We start from the raw sequence: 26,397 nt of genomic DNA on the forward strand, positions 1-26,397 counted from the left end.
CTGAACTTCCAGATGCCAATTTGTTGATTACAAGATGGGTGGGTGTTTTTTTTTGTTGTTGTTGTTGTTTGTTTTTTTAGTTATAGAGGACAAGCAAACCACAGCAATACCTACAAAATACCCACAGCAATGAGGATAAACTCCCCAGCTATCTATTTATGCTTATAATAATATTCATTTTAAGGGTTGCCTGGGGAGTTTCACATTTGCTAGATACTTCTTCTTTCCTTTTCCTGTTCTTGCCTACAAATAAAAGAGGGGTTGAAGAAAAAAAGCAGAATAGATGAGATTTGACAATAAGTGAATTTTTAAGCCCGTGTGGAGAAGCAGTCCCTCACCATCAAATGGATGGGAGAGTTGCTTGATGGAGAAAGAAGCTCTTCCAAGAAATCTGAATGAGAAAACGAGAATACATTCCTGAAAGGTGGACTACAAGCTATTTACAAAGATAACATAGATATCAATAGTTTCTTTGGCTGCAGATGAGAGCTAATGAATGGATCCAGAATATGAGGTCAATAAAAAGTCTCTGAAGGTTTTTTATGTGTTTGTTTTGTTTTCCGTAAGTAACACCTGATTTGGATCTCATTGCTTCCAAGAGCAAGTGTATGTCTTCGCTAAGAATACTTACAAACCTTATTTATTCTTCCAGGAATCTTACTGCCAAGCTCATTTCTTCTCACTCCCTGCAGCTAAAGCTCTCTTCTGCTCTGATTGTCTTATAGAAGTGACACTTTATATTGATAGCTGAAGCAAAGAGTCGTCATCAAACTGGCCACGTCAGTCAGCCCCAGGGAGCAATGCTGGGAGTGATCACACATCCTGAACACCAGCAATTCACTTGGAGCTTTCCACAAAACAAAGTTAATCCTTTATTTGTCTTTCCACAATCGAGGTAATGTTATTGTCATCTAAGTATTAATACATGGCGAACATGTACATTACTCCACAATCTGAGTTTATTACCACAGTAATTAAATTAGCAGCACCACGCCCTTGCAAAGCAAAAAGCTTTTTTTCTTTTTGCTTTTTTTTTTTTTTCCATTTTGCCAGTGGAGAAACACAGTCACAGAAATAAAAAGGTCCAATATTCAGAACAAACTGAGTATCTGAAGGTCATAAGGACAGCTGCTCAAGATCACTAAGAAGCCAGAACCCAAATTCCAATGCTACCCTTATAATTGCCTAATTGCCTTTTGGACAAGATTAAAGACTCAGTGACACTCAGCCACTGTACTTGCGGATTACTGAAAAGTTCATTTAGAAATAAATACAGGGTTAGGAAAAGAACAGTTCAATACTTATTTTTTTCCTGAACATTTCCTGACAAAATGCTTCAATGTTATTCTGTATTCAACAGTTTTTATAGCTGCATATGCATTAATCTCCTTTTTTTAAAATTACTTAATATTTTAATATGCTCAAAATGTAAAGTAAATGTTAGCCTTAGAATTCATTCCGTGAAATACCATATTAAGGGTTTCATTTGGATATAGCAAACATTCTATGTTTAATCCAAAACATTTTTTGATATTTCAAAAATTCGTATCAACATAAAATTAACATTTCTCCTCAACTTTAAAAAATCAAGCATGAAATGAAAATCTGTTTCCCAACTCAGAAGAAGCACTGAAATTCTAGGAGAATTAAATTCTTATTTGCTTTAAAAGCAAAACCATTCCTGCTGTCTACACAAATCTTCCAATTAAATCTTTACTTCCAACAAAAATAAAGCAATTTAATTCCTTTTGTTTACCATAATTTAATCATTTTCCTTATTCGTATCGGCTTTATTTGACTGTTTAGTGCCTTCTGCTATGACTCATTCTGTAGACATTAGGATGGCTCTCTGTCATGCCTTTACTTCAATAGCATCACAAACACAATTAAAACATATTTACTGTGATTATATTTCAGCATACAGATCACCATATATTTTGCTCTTAGGTATAGAATCCCTATTGTTAACATAATTACTATGAAGAAATAATGCAAATGAGCCTGCTGGAGACAATTATTGGACTTTCTTTTCAACTTTATAATGTTATAAACAAGAATTGACATTCCACTCAGAGGTGGACAGCAAACACCCATTTTATTGAATGCTTTAAAGACTTCAAATTAACAGAAGCTAAGTGACTTTTGTAATTATTCATCTTGTACATACTAATATCTCTAAAAGCAGATCTGAGACTGTGCTTTAGAATTATAGAGATCAAGATATCTCTGATTAGTAGTATATCTTAACCACAAAAATTAAGTATTGTGCTTCTGTGATACAGGACGTCACATCTATAACTTGGCTGCCTGTAAAATTTGATGAAACAATTGCAGCAGGATGAATTAAGACCAGAGTAAAATCCACATTTATAATACCTGCTCAGAGTATTCCTTAACTTGTGTTGGATTTAGAAAGACCTTTAAATTATTTCCATTTCTTTTTGTAGTTTGCAATGAAAGCGACCAAACTATATCAGAAGATGATAAACATCCACAGGCCACATTCTCCTAAATTAGTTTCCTCTGATTCCCAGTGTCAGAATTCCCTCTCAGTCACTTAGAAATCCACAATCAACAGAGAAGTCTCACACGTAAAAACAACCATTTTCCCCCATTAACCACAGACCCATGTAGCCCCATTTCACCAGAGCATGCAGACACAACGCACCGCCAAAATCTGCCTCTGAGACAGACGGACAGAGGGAGCTCCTGCCACTAGCATGACTGCCTCTTCAGAGCCAGCAAAGTGACAGTCATCCCACAATGTCAAAGCCTCTGATGTTCAGTCAAACCAAACTATCATTGTTCTTTTTCTCCCCTTTTCTTCCTTTTTTTTTTTTCCCCTAATGTTCTTTACATTATTCAGGGTACTGCACATAAAAGAATATCCTGCCGTTTTGTCTAACACCCAACTAAAATTTTCATCAAGTTCTTGCTGACTAGGTTGTGCAAACTATCTGCACCAAAGGAAGAGATAACAGGAGGCAGACCAGATGAACAGTCCCTCAGACAGGGTCACCACGGGTGCCATATGACTGATCTGTACAGCACTACCAGCACTTCCCCAGACTTTTTTTTTCCCCTCTGCTCTGATCAGCACAGGCTGAAAATCCAAATGTACAACAGCAGATCCAGCTGCTTATTTTTTTCCAGGGACCAGGAAATAATGTTTTCAAAACATACTCTCCCCTTATACAGGATACTGTTATGAGGAAGACCAAGTTTTTGTAATTAGTGAGTAATATAAAAGAGCCTGGTAAATAAACCTAAGGGAAAGGGTCAGTGCATGCCTGAAGGCTGATGGACTGAGTTTTGGGAAACAAAAAGACATGATCAAACCTGATCTCTTCTCAGTTCTTCAAAAGTCTCTCCCCTTTTCTTCCTGCTCATCTTTCACAGATCCTAACCTGGCCAAAGAACTTGGGAATACAAGTTCAGATGCACAAACCCAATCCCATGCACAGTCCAGCCTGTTAGGACTTTGAAAATATCTTGCAAGAAAATGGATTAGGCTGAGGTTGCTCTGCCTATTGGACATCTCCAGTACTAAGTTTTGTGGCTGTTTTTGAAACAACACATAGTAGTAGTCCATATTTTTTCCCTTTCAAAACTGCAATACAAAAAGGATATCAACTCAACTCAGAATATGCCATGATGTCTAGCTGAATTTCACATCAACAAAAATGGAGATAAAACAAAATAAACAAAAAGACCAGAAGAAGAAAAAAAAGCTGTACTAGTAGGCTCTCTCAAAATTTCACACACAGAAAATATAGTTAGATACCTCAATTGTGCTATGTAGTAGCAAATTTTCATCTATGCCTATGCTGAACAGAAATCCAATGTTATAATTATTCCAGCATTCTATGAATCTTCATGAATGCCTGTGTTGACAAAGTTTCTCTCTGATGTTGAATTTTGATTTATATTTTGGTAGTTTCTTTAGTTTAAGAAAGGACTAGGGGAAAAACTCAAAAATATATTCATTCACATGGAAGGAAAAAGCATTTTTGAGAAAACAAAAATTAAACTTCGAGGGCTTTGATATGGTGGGTATTTTTGGTGCTTCACTGCATTGTAGAAATGGAAAAGTATATTTACTTGATGCATACCTAAACTCCTTCAAGTTCTATAGTATGCAAGCTTGAATTAAGCTAGCTTTACTATTGAAAGGCCAAGAAGTGCAACCGTAGTTTAACACTGTTCAACCAAGCAGTGTCTGTGCTTGGTTGAAGCTTTCAAGTAGAAAAGCTTAGATAAGCTGATAAAGACAAAACCAGCCACATCTGTCATTTACGTAGGTTCCATTCAGCCCTATGGCATGACAAGTCTCAGACACTCTTGCACATTTTATTACTGCGGGGTAGTAAATAAACTTGCATAGATAATGAGATCTCAGACAAAAGAAAAAAGAAAAAACAATAGTATTTCTTGATTCCCTCCTTCCTTTGAATGTATGCTGTTACTACCACAATAAACTATTGGGAATTAAAAATCCCAAAAAATTTTGCTGAGTTATTCTTTAGAAATTTGCCATCTAACATGGAAAGAGTTTTCCATTCCCAACACAAAATTAACCCAAACAGAAGAACAACATATTTTATGCATAACCCCATTGTCATATTTACATTTGGCTAAGATGAAGAATTTGGCTGACTCTCACAGTACACACAGAAGAGCAACAGTGGCACTACCCTGCATTAAGACCTCCCTAAACTACAAACTCAGATGAAATACAGAATGTGGGCTACTCTAAATTATAGCATAATTAGGTTTACTTTTCAGGAAAAAACAGATTGTTTGTTGTCATCCCCCATCCCCCCGAATGTGAAGGTCACTGGAATGAAACACACTGGTCAGATATCTTCTTTTTAATAGCTAAAACACGCGCTGTGCACAATACCAGAAAATAAGTGGAAGAGGAAAAGCTCAATCTATGCCACCTGAGGATTCTCAAATACTGGGGCAATCAGGACAGAAATGAGTCTACGCCACCATATTGGCACACAGTGGCCAAATCTGTCGAGTAAATATCTTTTAGCAATCTGTCTGGCATAACACACTTCAGTTTCATTTTACCCTCCTTGTGGGCACAAATGAACAATATAAACTCCAGATACAATTGGTCCTGCTGTGCCCTTACCAAAGTCAATGCAACTCCACAGTGCCAACAAGTTTTGTGACAGTATTTAATTAAAACAAATAAAAATGAGATTAAAATGTAAATTACAAAAAAAAAGAAATAAATCAGGTAATTCCATGTTGGTTAAACTTTTTCTATGTGGCCACCAAAAGCACACAGGTAATTAGGTATTCCAAACTGATTTTGCAAATAGATTAGTTGTTAATGTAGAATTGTTAAGCAAATCATTTCAGCAGAAACCCTTTCTGGGATACAGTTATGGGAAGAGGTCACATATGCAAAACTAGGCTTTGCCCAATTGATTTCTAATTATAAAATCAGAGGCTCTAGAGTTTGTGGTTAATAGTCCTTCCCCTCAGCCTGAAAAAAAATAAACTTACAGCATGAGCTCACACACAACCACAAATACATATAAAATGCTTCTCATTGTTTTAGTAAGCAAGTATGTGTCCTGGCACTGTTTAGCTCAGAATGAATCAGACAATGCCTAACTGAAGGCCATTCATGGAATTAAGTCTACAATGGCTCACTGATGGCCAGCTGTGATACAGCAAATTGTTCTTTCTAATAAAGCTACAATAATGTCCATTTGGGGAAAAAAAAAAAAAAGCCACAGGCAGATTCTACATGGGTTGAATAAATTTAAATGCCAATATTGTATAATCACATAATTTTATGTTTTCCTTTGTAAAAAAAATAAATAAATAGTGGTTAAGAATTTCATATATTTAATTAATTCATTCTGTAGCACCAAGTGCAGACTACCAGTACTTCTGAGTCTCTTGTGTCACTTCATCTTTGCATGAAATTGGACAATTCACAGGATGAAAGAAAGCCAAATAGTACAGTTCTACTTATTAAGTGTACTCAGCATAAGGATGCTTTCTGAGAGCGCATTCTGCATCTTCATCATAGAATAAAGTGGCATGAAGGTGAATATACTTTGTCTATAATAGGAACAAATTAGGAAAATCTTTAGTTAATATATGATGTGCAAGAGCATTTGTTGCAAAGATCTACCCCTCCATTTTATTCACAGCTTTTTTTCAGTGCACATGCATTATATATCACAAATCAATGATTTCTTCTGAGTTTATAATTCTTACGACTAATAAAATGCTAGCATTTTCACAAAAATTATGGATATTTTTTCTTGAGGAACCTAAATTCTGTGCAGAGTTGTGTGATAACTCAAATAATAAATTACTACATGACACGACAAGACAAGAAGAATTGAAGTCTATATAACTCGTCATCTCCATCACTTATATTTACAAATGAATGCATCTAATGCTTTGGCTGATAGAAATTATATCCTGTAATATTTGCTAAAACCTAGTCTGTCATTATTTTCCCCTTAAAACTGTTAAGAAAAAAATCACATGAAAATTACTTCAAAAAAAAAATTTCATGAATCATTACTTTCAGTTCTGGACTTGATTTTCTGGTGCATCTTTCCACTTGTGCACCTGTGAAAGTCAGCAGAGCAGAGATGACATTTCTTGAAGAAACGGGTCTTTCTTTGCTCTGCTCCAGTCCCCTTATCACCCATTCAAAGTCACATAAAGTAATCGGGAAAACAGTGGCATGAATTCAGTTGCACATATCTGAGTAACAGGTTTTAATCATGTATTGCTAGTAGACCAGCTTGCAAGCCAGCAGTCAAATTTTGTGGTGGCATCACCCACAGATGTTTCAGAGAAAGTGAGACACGGGGAGTTGTCAACCCACTGTGAATCAATTTATTCTCACCATCTCTCTAGTCAATTTCATCCTTCAAGGTGCAAATTAAAAATACAGATGTATTTTCTGAAAAGCTTTCCAGACTCAGTTTTTCAAAAGCAAGTTAAGAGCCTGTTGGCTCTCATCCAGCATAGTATCTGTTTAACACTGGAGGAATACTTCACAGGGAGACACATCCCCAATTTGGAAGTGAACATTACGAAAAAGTATTTATATCAGTTAGTATGGCTCTGCAGACCTAAGTCCTAAGACCTCATACACACAGTCAAGACCTGGCAAAACGCCTTTTGACTTTCAGTCACAAGCAAGTGGAAAGTGTAAGCTCTAAGGGTATGCCATTGTCTCCAACTGCATGCTTGAAGTTGTTAGTAATGAGGACCAGAATTTGAAGGAGAGCAACTACCCGAAACTGCTGCAAGGATGAGAAGGGATTTTAGTACTTTTTAGCTATGTAGAATAGTAAAGCATCTTGCACTAATCCAAGATAAATTCCATCTGCAATTTATTGGATTAAAAGGTCAAAGGAAACTGGAAGCTGAGCCAATAAACTTTATAATAAAGTCTTTACAGGTCTGTGATGTGATGAGATAAACAGCAACAAGGATGAACAGCAGTATGTTACATCTGTTGCATATGCTCTAAGCACTGCTCAGTGGAACTGTCCTGTAATTTGTATTTGTAGTAAGAACTCTTGTGCACGAGTCAACAGATAAATAAGACAACAATAAAAGTCTGCCAGACCCTAAAATTGAAAGATTTTCTCCTAACATTGTAGAGTGATATAAATAATGGTGTAATTTAGTTTGACTGCTAGAAAGTAGATCAAATTTACCTGCCTGATTATGCCTCACCTTGTCCATATGCAATATGAAGAACAGGCGGCTAACGCCAGTAGGGTATGCTGCTATTCTGGGTTATTAGTTGCAACATCAGTATCTTTATGATGTATTTTGGAGGATGAAAGCAGAACACTACATAGGTTGGAAGAAGCAATGAAAGTATTTCATTCATAATATACTACTTTCTTATTATTATTTATTTAGATAACACTGCTTGCAGCAAAGTATTTCATTCAAGCACAGAGATGCTGCTAACATTTGTATTAATATGCATTGTTCTTTCTTCTCAGAACTTCCAAAAATTGAACCTGGAATAATAATACTCTGGATTCTAGAATAAGATCACAGCTGAGAAGCTATGATTTTCTACCACTCACAATAGCAGTACTATATCCTTATTTTCATATTCACCCTTTATTTTAATATGCAGATAATAATGAGTCATAGCTACATGAATGCAAATGCCAGAGAATATATTTTAATCATGACACATGAAATAATGTATAGAACTGTAGAGACACACAGGGAAGTAAGAACTCATACACATATAAAGCTTCAAGCTTGTATGTTTAGCGCCACCAGTGAAATCTTGACTTGGAAAGCAATGCATATGCTTTCCATTTTTGTCTACGACACAAGAATGAGCAACCTACTCTGACCAAGGCTCTTTTAAGAGTAGAAAGAATATGTGCTACAAAGGCTTTAGGGTGCTCGATGAATGACGGCTCCTTTTTGAGCTACAGAGAAACTTGTAATAGACTTTTCTGTCTCTAGGGGAACTTTTAAAGCCTAAACAGAATTTCAATTATATTTTGCAGATAGTATGAAATTGTTGCTTTAGCCCTAACTTGCAGATGCGTAGATTAGATCTAAGCCATATTTCTAGAACAAAAGAAATCAAATCATTATTTTTTTTGTTAGTTTTTATCCAGATTTATAGTCCAGTGCATGCAGCTGGTTGACTTGCTGCTAATATGACACTTTCCACAGCTTTTAACACACTTTGCTTGCTCAAGGCATACAGTTTGAATGACCTGGGCAGTGCATAGGACAGCTGGCAAACTGTATGTCAAAATCTGGCAATAAACCTTAGAATTATGTGCGACTATGTATCAAATTTCCCTGAATTCTGTGTTATGATTTCTACTGTATTAGTGTAAATTTGAAGTTACTTCAGATTCTACTGCAGTAGATGCCGTTGCTTCCAGTGTTGCAACAATTAGACGTAGCTGACCCATGCTGGGGAGAAATTATATTAAAAGCATAAAAGCCTTTTTCTCAGGCAAAATAATTATGGAAAGCTTTTATTAAATGATCTGAGTATTTTCAAAAGGGGCAAGTATTATTTTTTCTAGTACAAAGATTGGAAAACTGTGACAGGTGCTGTTCCAAATATACATTCATTTCAAATCAAGCAAAGAATTGGAATTTTTTGGCAGTTTGTCCTCTGTTCATTATTGCCTTCCATAACCAAAGTGAATGTTTTCAGCCTCAGCTCTGACAGGAAGGTCTAATAAAACTCTCTAGCAGCATCTGAATACAATTTTTATATTAATTTAATAAATGAAGCATCATTTTTAGACTCTCAGCATAATAAACTCTCATTTGCACTGAATAGATTCATAAAGTCATACTGTTAAAAAAACTGTTTTCATCAGAAATGGGCCAGCCTCCTATGGCGTCCATTCTGCAGTTCAGAACCAGAATATATTCTGGCTGTGTTTGTCAGCCACAAGTGTTCAGTTATTACTCCTGAGTTTGCTTTATTGCTGCTTGAAAAGCCAATATAGATACTGAGAGTGACACTCTCATCTCAGGGTACATACAACTGTGTATTTCTGAGTATATATTCCCACTTTTTCAGTGAACTGCATCACATTTTTATGCTACATAAGCTCAATGTAATGAATTAAGATAAATACTAGGAGAAATAGAGAAGCAGCAAGTTCCCTGCTAAAAACCTGCATAGCTATGTAAAAGTACTTTGTATTAAAATGTGTTATAATGCAAATGCTTCACTGAACTCAAAAAACATTTCAAGAACAATGTACCTTTACAAGCAAAATAAATAAAATAGCACATAGCTTCTTTTCATCTCAAATAATATTGTCTTAAGTTTAGAAAGAAACTAATTTTCAGAATTTCCTACTTCCAACATTAAAAGTCTCAACTTGTGAGGTTGCTTAGTATCTTAAGTAGCACTGAGTAGCTGGACAATTCCATTAAAAACTAAATTTCAGTAAACAATGAAAATTAAATTCTTTGAAGTCGCCCTAATTTCCACAATCTTTCCTCCCACTGCCTAACCAGTGCTATTGAAAATACTATTGAACATGAGGTCAGCATAGAAACTAGGAAAATGCTAAAGTAAATAGTAAAGAGAAGGATTTTTTTTTTGTCTCTCTCAAAGTTCAGATTCCTTATCAGCATAAAGGAATATAAAGAGAGAGATAAATAAGCATGAGCAAAGGCTGCCTACTCTTCTAGAAGTACAGCCATTAAGTCCATAAACCTTTTGAAGATGACCCAGTGAATAATGAATAAAATGTGCAGAAGGGGGTGGGGTGGGGTAGTGTTCTACCACATTAGAAATGTCAAATATATCGATTCGAAGTTTGTGAAAGTTCATTTTAGCAAGAGGGAAGCACAACAGAACTAGAAGAGATGTATAGTACCATTTCTACAACAGCAAATGATACAGTATGCCTGTACAAGTTAGTGGAGAAGCTCTTTAGAAAGATGGTATGGCATATGTTCTGACAAATCTAAGAGAGCACACCACACCTCTGACATTACTGCTGTGGCATTTAGAGGTGTACTCTAAGGTTGTTTTTTCATTATTTTTAAAATGTATTTTTAAAACCGAATGCATTATCAAGCTCTAAGACTTGACAAAATGTACAAATATGCTCTCTTTTACCCGCAGGGCCTGGTTTACAGGCGTGCTCAAAGTATAAGTTTGGCAAGAGCAATTGAAAAACTGAATAATATTAAAAGCAACTGTACACAAAATAGACTGAAGTGTGGTTTAAGGAACACGGAGAGAAAAGTAAGGAATGTCAGAGGTCATCTCACCTACAAAGAAGTGCCAGCAGAGGATTAGAAAATTTTATATCTTAAGCAGCTCTCAGGTCAATTACCTACCAGGTCCATTTCAGGTTTCTTATCCAGCATTAATATGAACATTAGTGGATGGCTTCTTAGATTCACAAAGAGGCTTAGGAATCTACCAGCAGCTTTAGGAAATGATATCTAAGCTGTATCTCTAGCCTCGAAACAACTGCGTATCTTTTCCCAGGTTTGCACAAAAGCTGACAGCCCTCAGTTTTCCTGGATTTCAGCCTTCCACATCACTTGGATGTAAAAATAGCCACCCCCTCACACAGGGCCCAACTGTCACAATCCTGCAGCTGACTTTCAGACAACACAGGAAACACGCTGACAATTTCCTCATCCCACTTTTTACTCACAGCATTAGGCAGGTATTTGAAAATCTACTCCCCCCAAGACCAGAACAGCAAACAGTAGCTTTTACCCCTCCTAATTCCCTTCCTCTTGGTTATACTATTTCTCTTGATCCCTGTTTTTTATTTTTTCACTGATGCTTAATTTTTTATGCAAGGGGGAGAACTTCAAGAACAGACCCACCTCGGCCTCCCTAGAACCCTTGAATGAAGGTCCTCTCTCTCCTGGAGGAGGAGTACTGGCCTAAGCTATGAGTCCAATGCAGGAAAGGATCCGTACCGACTCTGCGTTAGAGATACTTTCTGCCTGAGCTCAAATTCCAGGCAGAGACAGGTGATCTGAATTTGATCTAACAACAAATAAATTCAACAGATTATCAAAACTATTAGTTAAGTTACCTCATCTCCACTGCTACTGAATCAAGTTAAAAATGTTAAGTTAAAAAACTTTTGTATTGAGTCTTTTTTGTTCTTTTTCTTCCAATCATACTTGCACCAGCTCTAAAAAGCAAATTGCTGAATATTCCATGACCATGAATATCTTATTACTGAATATTTTAATGGCCAACACAAGCATAATATTGCATTTAACTGATGTAACTGATGTCAAGCCAAACCTTAGCTAGAACAGAAAAAAATGTATATATTTATGTATCTTCACCATGAAAGATCTAGCAGCTCCTTTAAAACAAGCATTGTGAAAATGGCAGCTACTTTGCTGGGTTAGACACCACCAGAATCCCGGTAAATTGTTTACAGCTGGAGAGTCATATCATCTTTCAGTATCATCTTTCCCTGGGTTATGTATTCATGAGAGTCCTTGGTACAAAATGAGTGAAAATAGAAGTGAGAACATTCAGCTCCACAACAAAAAGAGTCTGGGAGGTTCCCTTGTAGGTCTACCGTATGCTAGCCTTGAAAGCATCCCTTTAACGGATCTGCTTTCCCTGAAAACAGACCTTAGCTTTGTATCTGCTGTTCTGTATGGCTTTCATTGTCTCCCACTTCAGCATGATTTATGTCAGAAGGTTTAGAATAAATTAACTGTTCTACAGTGTGTTGCAACCAAGACGATTCTAAAGACGTCTAGATTTCTTTGATTTCTTTCATTTTTTCCCCCTATACATTTATTTTGCTCTTGTTAATAAGATAAAAATCTGTACCAAGATGTGGTTTTGAGTCCTAAGTGGGGAAAAAAATAAAGAATTATTAAAAAAGGGAGTAAGTTCCTGCTATAAGCCAGTGTTGATTATGTTAGACAGTTCTATATATATGCACACATACAGAGACACATGTGCAAATGCTTAGACTAATATATATATTCCCCTGCAGTTCTGTATTAATCGAGTAGAATACCCAGTAGGAGAAATACAGCACTAACAACTCAAAATAGCACTTCTGTTCAAGTTGCCTTGTACAAGCTTATTTGAGTTCTAATTGTGTGGTGAAATTCTTTTAATGCCTAGGCCTGTTTGAAGGTTAACTTTTGGTCCCATGGAAATAAAGGAAAATATGTCAACATTTGAGAGATTTGATTACCTGTATAAAATTATGCTTGCTCATTTTTCCTAGGCAAGATACTCTTGGGTAAAGTTATATTTAAGAGAGAATAGAAACAGTGTACATTCAAAGAAAATATTTTCCAATTATGCTTCCCAAGATGCAGAAAATATTACTTGTGATAGAGGATTATGAATGAGATAATTACTGAGAGCCTAATGTACCTAAAGCTACAACAAAGGAGAGAGAAAAACATTAATAAGTGGTTATTGACTGTTCCTCCTGCTCTTTGTAATAAAAGGCCAGAACAGTACCAAGGACAAACCTCTCCACAATTTTGGTGTGACAAGAATGCCTTTCCTGCTTACATGGCCCATCACTAATTCCTACAAATGAACCCATATCAGCTTTTATTTGACATCCAAAAAACTTTATGCCTTTCAAAACAAGCCTAATAAGAAATGTTTCATGTTAAGAGTCAACTGAAAATAATAGAGATTTAGAAATATGTAGGATGCTTCCTCATTTAAATTACTCCATTTCACACATTCCTAACGAGCAAACTGCACTTCTGAAAGAATCCATTTTAATGTTAGGTAGGTAAGGTGTATAATGATAAAACATGCTGACTTCTAGAAATTAAAATATGTCTCCTTTCCGCTTTTTGATTCTGTTATGAAATAAATGATAATTATTTATGAGAAGCACTAGCAAAGAATATTTGAGCTCCCACATGCAGTATTTCATCACAGTTACGATCAATAGGGAAGTTTTAAAAAAAGATTCCAAGTAGTGGCAGCTCTTTTCCTGATGCACAGCAGAATGTGGTACACCATGTAAAATTATCTTGGGTGCATTTCTTTTGCTGTTTCAGCTTCCAGTACTGCTGCATCAAGTGTGAAGGTACAGTCACTACAGAAAAGGTTAACAGCATTTCTAAAAGCATGCCAAAGAGCATGAAAATTACAGGGGTCGAACTACATGGATGGGAAGCTGTGTGAATGCTATGGCTTTCTTAAGCTCCTTTGCTTACTTAATTCAGGAAAGAGAAAGTTTCACTAATTATTCACTGATTATTGTGGTTCCTGCCTTTTAGCAGGGATCTTCTTAATATTCTCTTAGAGGCACATATCAACCTGTGCATATGCACGACATATGTACACCAGTGTTCATCTCACTGCAATCATCCTTTCATCCTTGCTTTTTTTTTCCAACTCCTCGCCTCTGCCTGACACTCTGTAAGGCTTTCCATTCTATGTGGCTTTGCAGTAAAAGTGCGTGAAGACAAACCTAATGCCTAGTGACTTTCCCAACCACATCTGGAATGGATTTGGCCCATTAGATCTGAAACAACACAAACTATCTGAAAGGCTGGAACCTCCCCCAGATATTTTTATCAACTCAAAGCAGTACTGTAAAGCATACAGCTTCACAAATCAGAAATTCGAGCTCCATAATATAATGTATCAAAGAGCATAAAAAGGACAAGAGACTTAGAAAGTAAGTGGCTGAGAAAAGAATAAATTAAGGTTTAACTATTACTGGATTTTGGTTTCCCTAAGAATTTTCAAACCAACAATCCTGAGAGATTTCTTTTGATAGGGTCACATGGGGACAACGAAACACATGAGTTTCTGAAGACTCTATCAAGGTTATTACAGTGGGAAGGTTATCAAGAAAATAGACTCCTGAGGTTGGTTATTGGTCCCACACCAGCCTAGATCCTCCTGCGTTACGGAGCTTTGCAAAGTCCCTACATACAACGTGGAGCATCAGAGGAATCAGGATTTGTATTCTTCCACACTGCCAACCTGCCTCAGCTAAAGGGACGTCTCTCACAAAGCCACTATCTTGGAAAAAGTCTTTCAAAAAAATAAAGCCACATTTGCTTGCTTTAGAGTGGATAAAGTATCTCTTATGCTTTCTAATCTTTCTGCAATTTGCAGAATTTACAAATGTACTGTAACGTACTGCATCTCCTGTGCATAGGAGATGCTGGAGTAAATACCGACTCAACTGTATTATTATTTTTCCACTTTACAATATGAAATGCATAAATTTCAGTAACACATTCAAAGCACTGCAGTGAACCTTAAAGTGGGTCTCCAGCCCGACTAAAGTTTTCCTTTACTATCCGTCAGAATTTGTCCCACAGAGAATCATCTATTACAGTGTTTGTACATCATGCATTTGATTTAGATAGAAACATTTATTCACAAAACTTTTCCTTAAAATTCCCAGTATTCATTTATACATATGTATTGGTCAATTCCTAGCATTCCCTTGCTTATTGGTAATTTAGTGGTGCTTATTGGTGGTCTTCCAGAGAGGCACAATTTAGTTCGATTACAAAATGATTACTTAATCAGATGATTGGTTTTATTGCCTTCTACATAGAACAAGCAGCCTAATTCTGCCTAACACTTTTGAGTTTTAGTCTTTCTTTATTTTTAAGACAAGATAATTCCACAGTGTTGGTGAACTTTATGTACAATATATAGTAGCAAACGTAAATTTAAATATCACATTTGATTTTTTAACAAATTGCATACTATGCATCTCTTACAGACCATGCCATGCACTTGACAAGCAATTACATGGTTTCTCAGCCTTCCCAGTAATATTTGCTCTGTACGCCCTGTAATACTGGTGCTGGTTGGTAGCAGACAGCAGCATCTCAGGAAGCTGCAGAGGACCAGAAAGCTCACCCCACAGCAATGCCTTGGACTTGAGGCACAACTGTAGACATTCAAAATCGCCTCTCTGCCCACACCTCTCTGCCAGTATGTTTTCCTCCTCAGTCACAGGCTGCATATCCTATTCACTGACAGCTTTGAGGCAGGAATTGGCTCCTGCCCAAGAAAATGGTGCAAAATTTTAGCTAAGGCTTCTTAATACAAGTGGCAGCATTAACAGCTTTCACATTGCCCGTTACAGTGAACCACTCCCCATTTGCTGTAGTTCACTTTATAAAAATGCCCCTTTGAGTTCTTTGAGGGCATGTACAATGTTTTAAAAATTCACTCGAGAACCAAGTCCACATTGAGATTCTCTAAAAAATAGGCACGGCTTAAATTTCAATTCTGTCTATATTTCTTTTTCCTGACAGGTAAAATCCTGGTATATACTTTATATGTTTTTGCTTTAAATTGTTGTTCATTTGTATGAAAACTCGATAAGAAGTAAAAATCCTTGTATATTTAGATCAGCACCTGCTCTCAGTATATCAAGTATTCTAGCAAGTATGTGGGATTACCCAGCAAAATAATCAAGTCCTATTAATTAGCAGAAATAAATTAATAATTTGAAATATTGTATTGACATTAAGTCTTTTTCAGATGATTTTGCATGAAGGAAGAAGCACAAACATTTTGCCTCTGGACACCATATTTTCTTGTCTGCATGACAAGACAACAATAGGAATTGCTGTGTGCCAGTGGTCTACTTTAAATGTTTTAGACTGCATAATAATTAGAGAACAGGTTGACTACAAAACGGATGCTTTAAAAGAAATAAGTAAACAGTGAATAGCAAATATGTTGGTAATTATATTTAGAAAATTTATGCTGTTATAATATGGTAGATTTTCATTAAGTTATTTGAGTTGAGTAGTAGCAGATTCTAGGCTTTTTGCATCATGCTTTAACATACAGGATCACATTGCATGATCATGTTGTAGATCATCTCAAATTATTCAAAAAATGAGTTTTCATTCAGTTTTCTGATTTCTTAGGTTCTAGGTATAACATCTCATGGCTCTTAATGATACTTGTAGCTAGATGACCTTAGAAAACAATGTGACAAAAGAGCTATGGTTTGGTTCAATTCCCTTCACTCCCTCCCCAGAAAGCCTCCCTAATCTGCAGTGCTCTTCATGTCTTCATGCCACCACCAGTTCTGCACACACTAAAATTTACCTTTCCTCACTTGGTAACAATACCCCTATTCTATGTAAGTCATTCTCTCAATAAGGGAGAAGAAAGTTAGATAAGGTGGTTTCTGGATTTAAACCAGCAGATGAGTAGGGCACTCTGAACTGCTAAGACATCTCTTTTGCTGGTTCTACCTAAAACCAGGCTCCTTGCCTCCAGTGATTGTCTCTGAGTCAGGCTTTTATTTCACTACATTCCCTCTCATTGAGGCGATCTCAAGGCAATGCACAGCACATCAAGTTGAAACACAAACCCTCGGCTTTGCTTCTGTTCACCAGGGGCTGGGTGCGTAACAGTTATTGAGCTCAGACCCTGAAACAAGAAAAGGGATTTCTTATGCTGCTCCTAATGATTCCTCCGGTTAATTCAGGAGAGGCAGAGTCTCCAGGGAGAGCTACGCTTACTTTTCCTTAGCTGCTGGCATGACTGCTGTAAAATAAAGGCTTTGAAAGAAATTATGAAAGTGGAATCTTTACACTAATAGAGAGTCCTCAGGAGAAGGGAAAGTTTTACACTACTCTATATCGCTACAGGTGCTCCTCAGGGATCGCCAAGAGGCTATTCAGATACATACATATTTGCTTGAATTTCTTTAGGAAAATGGTCTACATTTATTTTCAATGCCACATGCCATGCATTGCTTTTAAACAATAGTTACCTTTAAGCACTGCCTAAAGTATGTATTGCAACATTTTTTTTTTTGTAATGAAGCTTAGTACTTCACATCCAGATTAAGCTGCACAGCATCAGCATCCCCAGCTTTGTCCAAAAAATCCACCACAGACAAACAAAAGCCCCTCAGTTGGGAAGTCCTTGGTTGTCTGCATGTGTGCTATTCCCTTCTTTCTCTTCTCTCCCTTTACTACACCAATCAAAAATTTTAAAACAGAATTTTCAATAAACAAAATTTATGCAAACTCTTTCCTAGTATTGTCACATACAACTATTTTTTCTTGTGATTACTGCAAATGTATATTTATTACATACAAAATATGTATATATGTCCACCAGCTAAAAGATAAACCTTTCTCACGTAATTCAGCTCATGAGGTGCTACCCACTGCAGCTCCAGAGATCTGTCTGGAAGCCTATGGACACTAAAGGAGTTAGTCCCAAAGTGTTTCTCACTTTAATGCAAAATTATTTTTAAGGTTTTCATTACAAGAAGCATTGACATATTGAGGAACAACATATCAGGACCTGATAATAATAAATACAACTATTCACTTTACTGGTCAAAAGGCAACGTGTCCTGTCACTTTGGGGAAGTCACTATTATCTGATAGCTTTTCAGTGCATACAGGAAATATGTTTGTCAAGTTCAGAAAGGACGCACTTTTAGCAAAAAACCACCATCACAATTGGCACTAATTGGTTGTTAAATTGACAACTGGAACTGAAGCATCCTGACAGCACCAGAGGTGGGCCCTACAGGTAGAAATTGAAAACCATTTTAAAAAACAATGCTGGAAAGCCCAAACAACCATAGGACATCTGCAGAATATCATGTGGAAGGCTCTACTTAATTTTTTATACTGTCACATCAGCATTTTGCATGTATACTTGGAAAACATTTCAATTCATTGAGAGAAAGATAAAACGTTTAGATCAATATATTGAGCAAAAGTACACAAGGTTCTAATTCTTCACAAGCAAAAACAATTTTCAGTGTTACCTGCTTTTTTCGGAACATTAGAAATTTTCGCAGCATTAGAACAATATGACAAGGAAACCTAAGTGTTAATAATGTTAAAGTAACATTAGGAGACCCAAATGCCTAAGCAGACATTGTAATTACATCCACTATATATAAATCATCTCTCTCTCTCTCTTTTTTTTTTTAAGAAAAAAATCAAAGTTATTCTATACTTATTGTCTATGAAGTCTAAAATTCAATATGCAAATCACATCACAGAGGCGTTCCCACTTTCGTAAAGAAAAAAAGAAAATACAGATGGCTCAGAAGGTGCCTGGTGTTTTGCAGATTGACCCTTTATTCTGCAGGATTCATAAGCAATCTGGTGTTGTCAGACATTCCTTAAAGCGTCTTCCATTTTAGTGGCTCATAGTGGTTATTTGCCACTTTCTTACATTACTGCTCTAATAGCATAAAGTAGAAATATAGGAGGCATCTGATGAAATATCTCTTTGAAGTTATTACCAATCCAGCTGTATTAGCTGACAAGCAAGTGTTCTAAGTTGTAACTCAAATTGTGTTTATATATTGCCCTAAGATTGGAGATGGAGGAACATGAAAGTGTTCAACCTTAGTAGGTGATACTCCCAGAAACATACTGAAATGAGATTTGAGATTCACACTGTTCATCCTTCTTTAAATTTATTACATTTTAAGAAGATATTTCTTGGAGCCTGTCCCTAGTTAAAAAGAAACTAATGGAATTTGTGCAGACTCAGGAATATTTGTTTCGAAAATACTACTTTCATCAGGCTTACATAAAATGTTGTATACTATATTTATTGGCTTTACAGCAATATTTAATTAAGAAGAGCTTTTCTCAGAGCTACTTATACTCCTGCTGACTAAGCTGATTTAGCCCATGTAAACAGGAGTGTTCTGTGAAGTATACAGCCATCCCATCTCCTTCAGAAGCACAAAAGAGGCACAGGGAATTAGTGTTTTCCATAAAGAATACAGTGGAAAAATAAATGATACATTTCAGCTTCTGGGATTTTATTAACTGTAAGTAGGAAAATTAGTGTGTAATTATGGTTGCAAAACAACAAAAATCTAGGGCTCAGAAAGCAATGTTGACTTTGCAACATTTCAGATATTGAATACTTTATGGCATATATTTAAATCATAGCTAGCAAATATACAAGCGTATATTAGAAAAGAAGGAAAAGTGGAGGATCTGAGTGTGAAAACTTTGCATTAACACTGCATTAACATAGGACCATATAATACCCTATGAAACCTATGCTAGGGCTTTACTACACCTATATTTCACCATGATTTCTTCCATTCAGGGAAACAGCACATAATTCATGCCTAAAGTAATGAGATCCTTAGGTGTATACATTTCTGTTTTGTATCACTGAGCACTACAGCATTTTCAGGCAGACAAGCTCACTGCAGGAATAAAAAATCAAAACATATGGAAAGAATTTGTTTAATTAAAACCTTGTTTGCTTTGCATATATGTATCCCTTGGACTTCAACAGAACTATTTAAAATTTTTTAAAAGTAAGATTCTACCATTTCCCTGTTAAGAGATATAATGTATGTTGGCAATGAAATCAAAGATTGTATAAAACATGTATAATGTAGAACATACAGCTTGAAGCTATTTATAAGTGCTCTCTGCATTTCCAGGTTTGGTTTTTACAGTAGCACAGCCTGAAGCATGTAACTGTAAAAACATCATGCCTCTCTACTGCTCCTCCTACAGGAAAATTATTTCTCCTCTAAAGGCCTGGACCTAAGTGCCATATATCAAGGGAAAAATCTTCATTGCTCTGAATAGCAGGAGTTGCCTAGCTCCCTGATTCTACAAACCATACAGAAATCTCCATTTAATGGAGTGAAAAGAGACATGTCATGCAAGTCAGAAGGAAGGAAGACAAGCTCCCTGGTCACAGATTAAAAACTACAGGAGACTCCACCACAGGAAAGAGCTGACCTGGACACATTCTGTCTGAGTCTCACTAACTCAGTGGGGTTTGTTTCCATCCCGGTCCAGGGATTTCAGAGCAACTTCCCAAGAGCTAGCACAGCCCTACTGCCGACCACAAGCCACAGATGTGACTTTGCGGCTGTGCATGACAGAGCTGCAGGTCTTCCCTGGTCATTTCATGAATCTCATCACAGACGGCATGCAAAACGTGCAAAAATATTACTTGGAGACTGGAAATAGGTAAATTAAAAACGTCTGGGGAAGGTCTGGGAGAAACTGGGGAGTACTCCAGGAGCAGTGATACCACGGAAACAGCACCAATCTGACTGATGTGTTCTTCTGTGGCTGGACTCAATTGCTGGTTCATTTAGTGTTAAGTCAGGGAATATGAGACAAGGACTTTTGTCACCTTCATCTTCTTTTATGTTCTCTCTTTGCACTGTACTTACAAATGACAGCCATTAATTCATTAACTATCCACGGTTTTTGCTTGAAAATGTCTATGAAACTGTGTCCTATCCCATTTAAAACACACACACACACACACACAAAAAAAAGAAAAAAGCAGCAATCAAAACAAAAACAAAAAAATCACATTTACCATAAAACAGGAGCTAAAATAGCATACTCAAAACCTAATTTCTTAATGCTTCTTAACTATATTACCTATTTCATTGAGAATTCAGTGGCTGTCTCCAGCGAAAGAACAGTGGCATTTGCTACACCACAGATTTCATAGCACATCTGCCATGGTGCAGTAAATGCATGCAGAGGAGACTGAGAAAATGCAGCAGTGTATATCAAGTAAAAGTTCTATCTAACTAATCAAGTCCACAAGGACAGCATACAGTGTCACAAGACATATCACTCTACAGTTGAATGAGGTTGTCAGCCACTGGGAGGTCTGCAAACTGCTGACAGCAATATACAGTGTATGGAGTCTTCTAAAGTAGATCGAATAGCTTTGGAAAGCATGTACCCGTTTCCGAGGATGAAGCAAAGAAAGAGAAGTACAAAAGGGTATTTGTAAATCTACCTTTCTACATTGTATTGCTGCAAACAAAATCAAACTCATTCCAAGTAGGTCACATCAACAGGAAAAAGGTTACTTCGTAGGTTTCTCAAAATGCACATACAGAGTTCTTCCTGTACAGATAAAAACAATATGGAATGTAGGATACTATGTGCCAAACTACAACGCAATGTTAGTACAGACTAAAAAAGGAAACAAGAAACTTCCTATATTCTGAAATCACTCAGGATAAAAGTATTCATATACTTTTTTTTTAACAGGTGTGTGAACTCCAGTAGAGCTGCTAATTTTAAGTTTGAACTTGGTCCTATTCAATCTAATGGTGAAAAGTGACATAAAAAGTGCATCTTGTTAAAACCTGTTGTAAGAACTTCAAGAATAAAAGCAAAAGATACTCTCACGTCCTTTACTTGTCACTGCAGAAAACTACCATGCTTTATAAAAGAATTCACATTAAATCTCCTATTTGTCTCATCCCTGATTACTTCATTTATTACAGCAAATACAATGAGAACACATTTATTAATATATATTCATGCAGAACAGCAATGAGTATGTGCCTTCGAAGACTGTGCAGTTGTACTGCAACACTTAAAATTCTGAAGAAGTGTCTTTATGCCTAGAAGCTGTTTCTCCTGGAAAAACCTAGCAGCCTAATAAAAGATATTACCTCTTTCTGTAAATTCAGTCTTACTAAACTTTCTCAGTATTTCAGAAACTTTAACATGAGATCTTTTTAACTAACAGAATGAATGCACGGACTCTATATTCAGGCTTCTATTTAGAAATTGATTTGTGTTGTGTTTGTATTTAATTAATATCAATTTTCAGTTTTATTTTGCTGATGTATGTTTCCATTCCATTAGAATTGCATGCTTCTAGTCACTGCCTTTCCACCCACTGACTTGAAAAGCATTATTTAAGTATCAATATTATGCTTAGCAATTCTTTAGGGATGAGAAGTGTGCTGTAAAGTTGTACTTGAAAACAGCGATTAAATTCTGCTTGTGTGCATACTATTTCTGTTAGTGCAGAAACGTATTTTTCTAATTACCTGTTCATACAAATTACATAGGACTATGAAAAGTACCATCTACACTCTGTAATAGTGTATAAGGAGACAAAATGCGCAACCAAAATCTACATAATTAGATTTGCTTCAAGAATGTTCCCTTTGAAGCACTGAACTGTGAAAGAATATATTTGTTTGGAGATTAAACTAGTTCTTCAAACATGTAAAAGGAACTTACAGGCAGCACTGTCTCTAAAATGGCACAGAACCACATCTATGCCCAGAAAATACAGTTTATCGGGTAGCATACACGTTTGGTAGCATTCGCTCCATAATATGCTATAGCGAATTATTGTAGAGAGGCTTAATATTTTATGGAGTGGGCTGTATTCAAAGTCTGATGAAATAAATAAACAAATAATTAAATAATGGTAGGTCATATGGCAAAAAAAATACTTGCTAAAGAAAGGCACAGAATGAAGGAGATACCCCAGCTGTGCAAAATCCTTTGGCAGCGGACAAAATGGACAGGTTGGAGGAAGAATATAAGTAGAAAAGACATGAGGAGGAACTAGGTAAGTGCAAATCTACTGAGTTCTGAAAAGAAGGTTGTTTTTCAATTGCACTGGATAAGAAACCATGAGGGTGACAGAGGACAAAACATAGCCCAGCTTCATGGAAAAGGAGAGCACTTTGCTCGTGACATTCTGTACACCTTGAAGTTTTGGGAAGAAGGATTGCCATGAACTATGATTGAGGGAGTTGCTACTTTAAAGTCAGGAAGGACTAAGAGCATCTCGGCAAGATGTGGAGGACTTCTGTGGCCACCAACTACAGCAGAGTTTGAAAGTGTCTGTAGTACTCAAACCTTAGGGAAAAAAATCAGAAATATGGATGATTTTTTATTTTTTAATTTTTTTAAAAAGAGAGTGATAATTACAAGAATGTTTTAAGCCACTTTCAGGAATAAACCATGGATTTCTCCCTATGGGAGCAAATTTCACTTTTTGCTCTTTTCCATCTATATCATGTGGTGTTTTAATTATGCAGCAGTCTCAACAAATAGACCGTCACAGCATTTTAGAGTAGCTAATTCTATTCTAAATGCCAGCAGAAGATGGGATAATGTCTTTATCGGTTTGGCTTTGTTTAACCCACCGGCTTCTGTTCACTAATGACTTGAACAATTCAGGATATTATATCCATAAAAAAAAAAAAAAAACACCTTATATTGTAGAAATCTCAAGACTCAGATGCGCCTTTAAAATCAAACTATTACAAAGCACAAACTAAGGAATCTCCCCAACTACTTAAAATCAACTGAAAATTATTTTAAAAGCTTACGTAAATAGGTAATAACACACTCTGAAAAGAACAGGTTGGAGAAAATAGTTTAAGAAAATATTTTAACATCTGAAATAAGCATATTGCTGTCCCTCTGAAATTGAGATTTTTCTGACCAAAGAAAAACAAATGAGAACAGATCAACAATACCTTATCTAAATGTAAATTAACATAGCTCTTGATAGCTACTGGATCTAAAGTTTATTATGCTGTCTGACCCTAAGTTTAGGCTACAAATTGAATACAGTAGGGAAAACTTAGAAATATGCTTGACCTATAATTTCTTTGATAATAGGTATAGTGGTTGATACTCTCTACATGATCCTATATGCTGGTCATTTACCCAGAGAATTTCCAAAATTATCACAAGGTTAATTGACATCCATCAGTTTGGTTTGCATCCATCAGTTTGGTACACAATTTTAGTGGCCAAGAAATACATCAATTTGCCTGTTTTTTTAAAAAGGAACTGAAATTTAGAGATAAACATACACAGTATTTATAATTTCTCACTGTAGGCCAGACGTATTCAGGATCAGATAATTCTTTCCTAAGAGTAATTCTAAGATAATTCATTCCTTGTGAATGCAGATGGCACATGATCTCTTTTTAGAGAAAGTGCAAGTCTGATTCACTGGTTGGGGGTAACACACAGAGCTATGAATAAGCTAATGCATGGCAAGAATCAGAGGTTTAAGGCAACAGTCAAACTAGAACACAAGGAAAAACATGGTAATTTTCCTTCTGTTCTTTTCGTCTCCCTAACTTTGAAACTAAACTAAAAAAACTGTCACAATAATGTTATTTCATATGCATGTATATCAGAATTTCCCTATAAACTAGCACCTTGTACTTTGCCATATATACCACACTTTGCTTTGTGATTTTTTTTTTCTGTTATTGTTTTTACAAAATCCTCAAAGCATAACTACATTCTGTGTAATCAGACTGGAGACAGAAAATGACCTATAAGAGTAACAACCTTTTTGAATGAACAAATAGGAACATATTTTGAAATCAAAGTAACGTATTACTAAAAGCTGCTTTAGTGAAGAGTCTGCACCTGATAGAGATGCAGAGTGATGACTAATGATATAAAAGAAAGGATGTGTACATGCTCATGCATTTTTGTCATAAAAATGAAATATGTATAATTTTAGAGCAAATAGTGGGCTAACTAACCAGAAAAACATATTTAAAGCACAAATTTATGTATATTAGGGAAGAATTTCAGAATGACAGAGCACCTCAAATTTGAATTTCTTAGCAGAGTTCAAATGACTGAAGACCTTCACAAGCTATACATTTACATATTCAGAGAAAAAAAAAATGAATGTTGCCTTACCCGGCCAACTAGTATTGGTTCAGGTCCAGAAAATTCTTCTAATACAAACATTTGATTCCAAACCCAGCCTCTCTTGGAGCGGTTCAAAACCCTTTGTTCTTCAGTTAGCCTTTTTAGTCCTGTACTGGATCCACTTGGTAGTACTTGAGATTGATTCATTGGAGCCATAAAAATGGAAGGAAGTACAGTAATCCATAATATTATTAATGGAGTCCATGTATCCATAAGCATTTCCGTTAGTCTTTCTGGCATTGTACCACAAGCTACGCAAATCACCACAGAAATGAAATTATTATTTTGCTTTCCTCCAGACTGTAGCAATCCAATTCATCATGCAGTACAGAACATTTACTTACAGCTCCTCCATGTGTTTACAGCACAGTCAATGTAAAAATAGCTTAGATTATAAAAACATGATCCATTGAGTTTTCCAGTCATTAAAGATTCCTGGTGGGGGGAGAAAAAAAAAGGTCATATCAGTGACTAAAGAGCTTAGGAAAGTGTTCTGAAAGATCTCATTTACTTTTACATCATAAACAAGCCACGTTAGGTTTTCAATTTGTAGTATGCAATACTAGTGTATATTAAATAGTTTAAAACAAACAAATAAACTTAAGCAGTTCTGCAAATTCCTTCATTGCCTGCAATAGTGAGGGAAGACCCAGATGAGTATTCACACACACTCAGGAACACATTTTACTTGTAGTTTGTCTTGGAGCCTAAAGATGTTCTGGCCCTATTACTAGCCTGTACTTTTTATGCGGTCATAAACGCTTAGCACCTCAAATAACGAGAAGTCAAATAAAATAATGATCTTCCATATAGACTTATCTTCTTTTCCTCCACCAGAGAAATAGATTTGCTTCTGCTAAGCGTGTAAAGCTCCAGTAGTACGTTCTCATATCAGTAATCATCAAGCTGCAACAGCACAGAGCTCAGCAAAACCTTCACAACCCAGTAGATGAACAAGGCTGGTAAGTCCACTGCGAAATCCATGATTCCCAAAACGGAACACTACCAAAGCCCAGGTAAGCTCATTTATGTACGTCTGCCCTATAGGACTCTCGGTGTCTCTCTCTCACTTTCAGAGAAAACACGCAGTCAGATTTGATTCCAAAGACATTTTCCTCGGTAGACACTTGGGAGCATTTTGTCTGTCTTTCTCCACCCACCCTTCTGTGTATTAGAAGGCCACATCAGGTCTCACCTCAGCATAAATGTTCCCTGAAATGGACAAGCAAGTTAACATAGCAGGGCTAGCTAATGCCATGGTGATTGGCAAAACCTGAAACGCAGCCATAGATCACTTAGCAAGATAAATGCAGCACAGCTCAGGGAGAAGGGCTACATTACAGCTACTCTAATGAGGCTGGAGTTTTGTAAAAAGATTCCTGATACATTTTCATT

At 36.3% G+C, this 26,397-nt stretch overlaps 1 protein-coding gene across 2 annotated transcripts in view; it reads right to left on the reverse strand.

Moving 5' to 3' along the window:
* CDH8 (cadherin 8) overlaps positions 1-26,397 on the reverse strand; it is a 147,315-nt gene that overhangs the window by 106,811 nt on the left and 14,107 nt on the right. The window contains exons 2-3 of one of the 2 annotated variants that reach the window (XM_040571362.1): positions 25,347-25,437; positions 24,991-25,253 (exon numbers count right to left, since the gene is read on the reverse strand). In XM_040571362.1, coding sequence (XP_040427296.1) covers positions 24,991-25,253; positions 25,347-25,428 — 345 coding nt within the window. In that variant the 5' untranslated portion in view covers positions 25,429-25,437. Of the gene's footprint in view, positions 1-21,292; positions 21,403-24,990; positions 25,254-25,346; positions 25,438-26,397 lie in introns of those variants that run through there. The other variant, XM_040571363.1, reaches the window with a different exon arrangement.

Source organism: Cygnus olor, chromosome 12, assembly GCF_009769625.2.
Source record: "Cygnus olor isolate bCygOlo1 chromosome 12, bCygOlo1.pri.v2, whole genome shotgun sequence".
Classification (NCBI taxonomy): Eukaryota; Metazoa; Chordata; class Aves; order Anseriformes; family Anatidae; genus Cygnus; species Cygnus olor.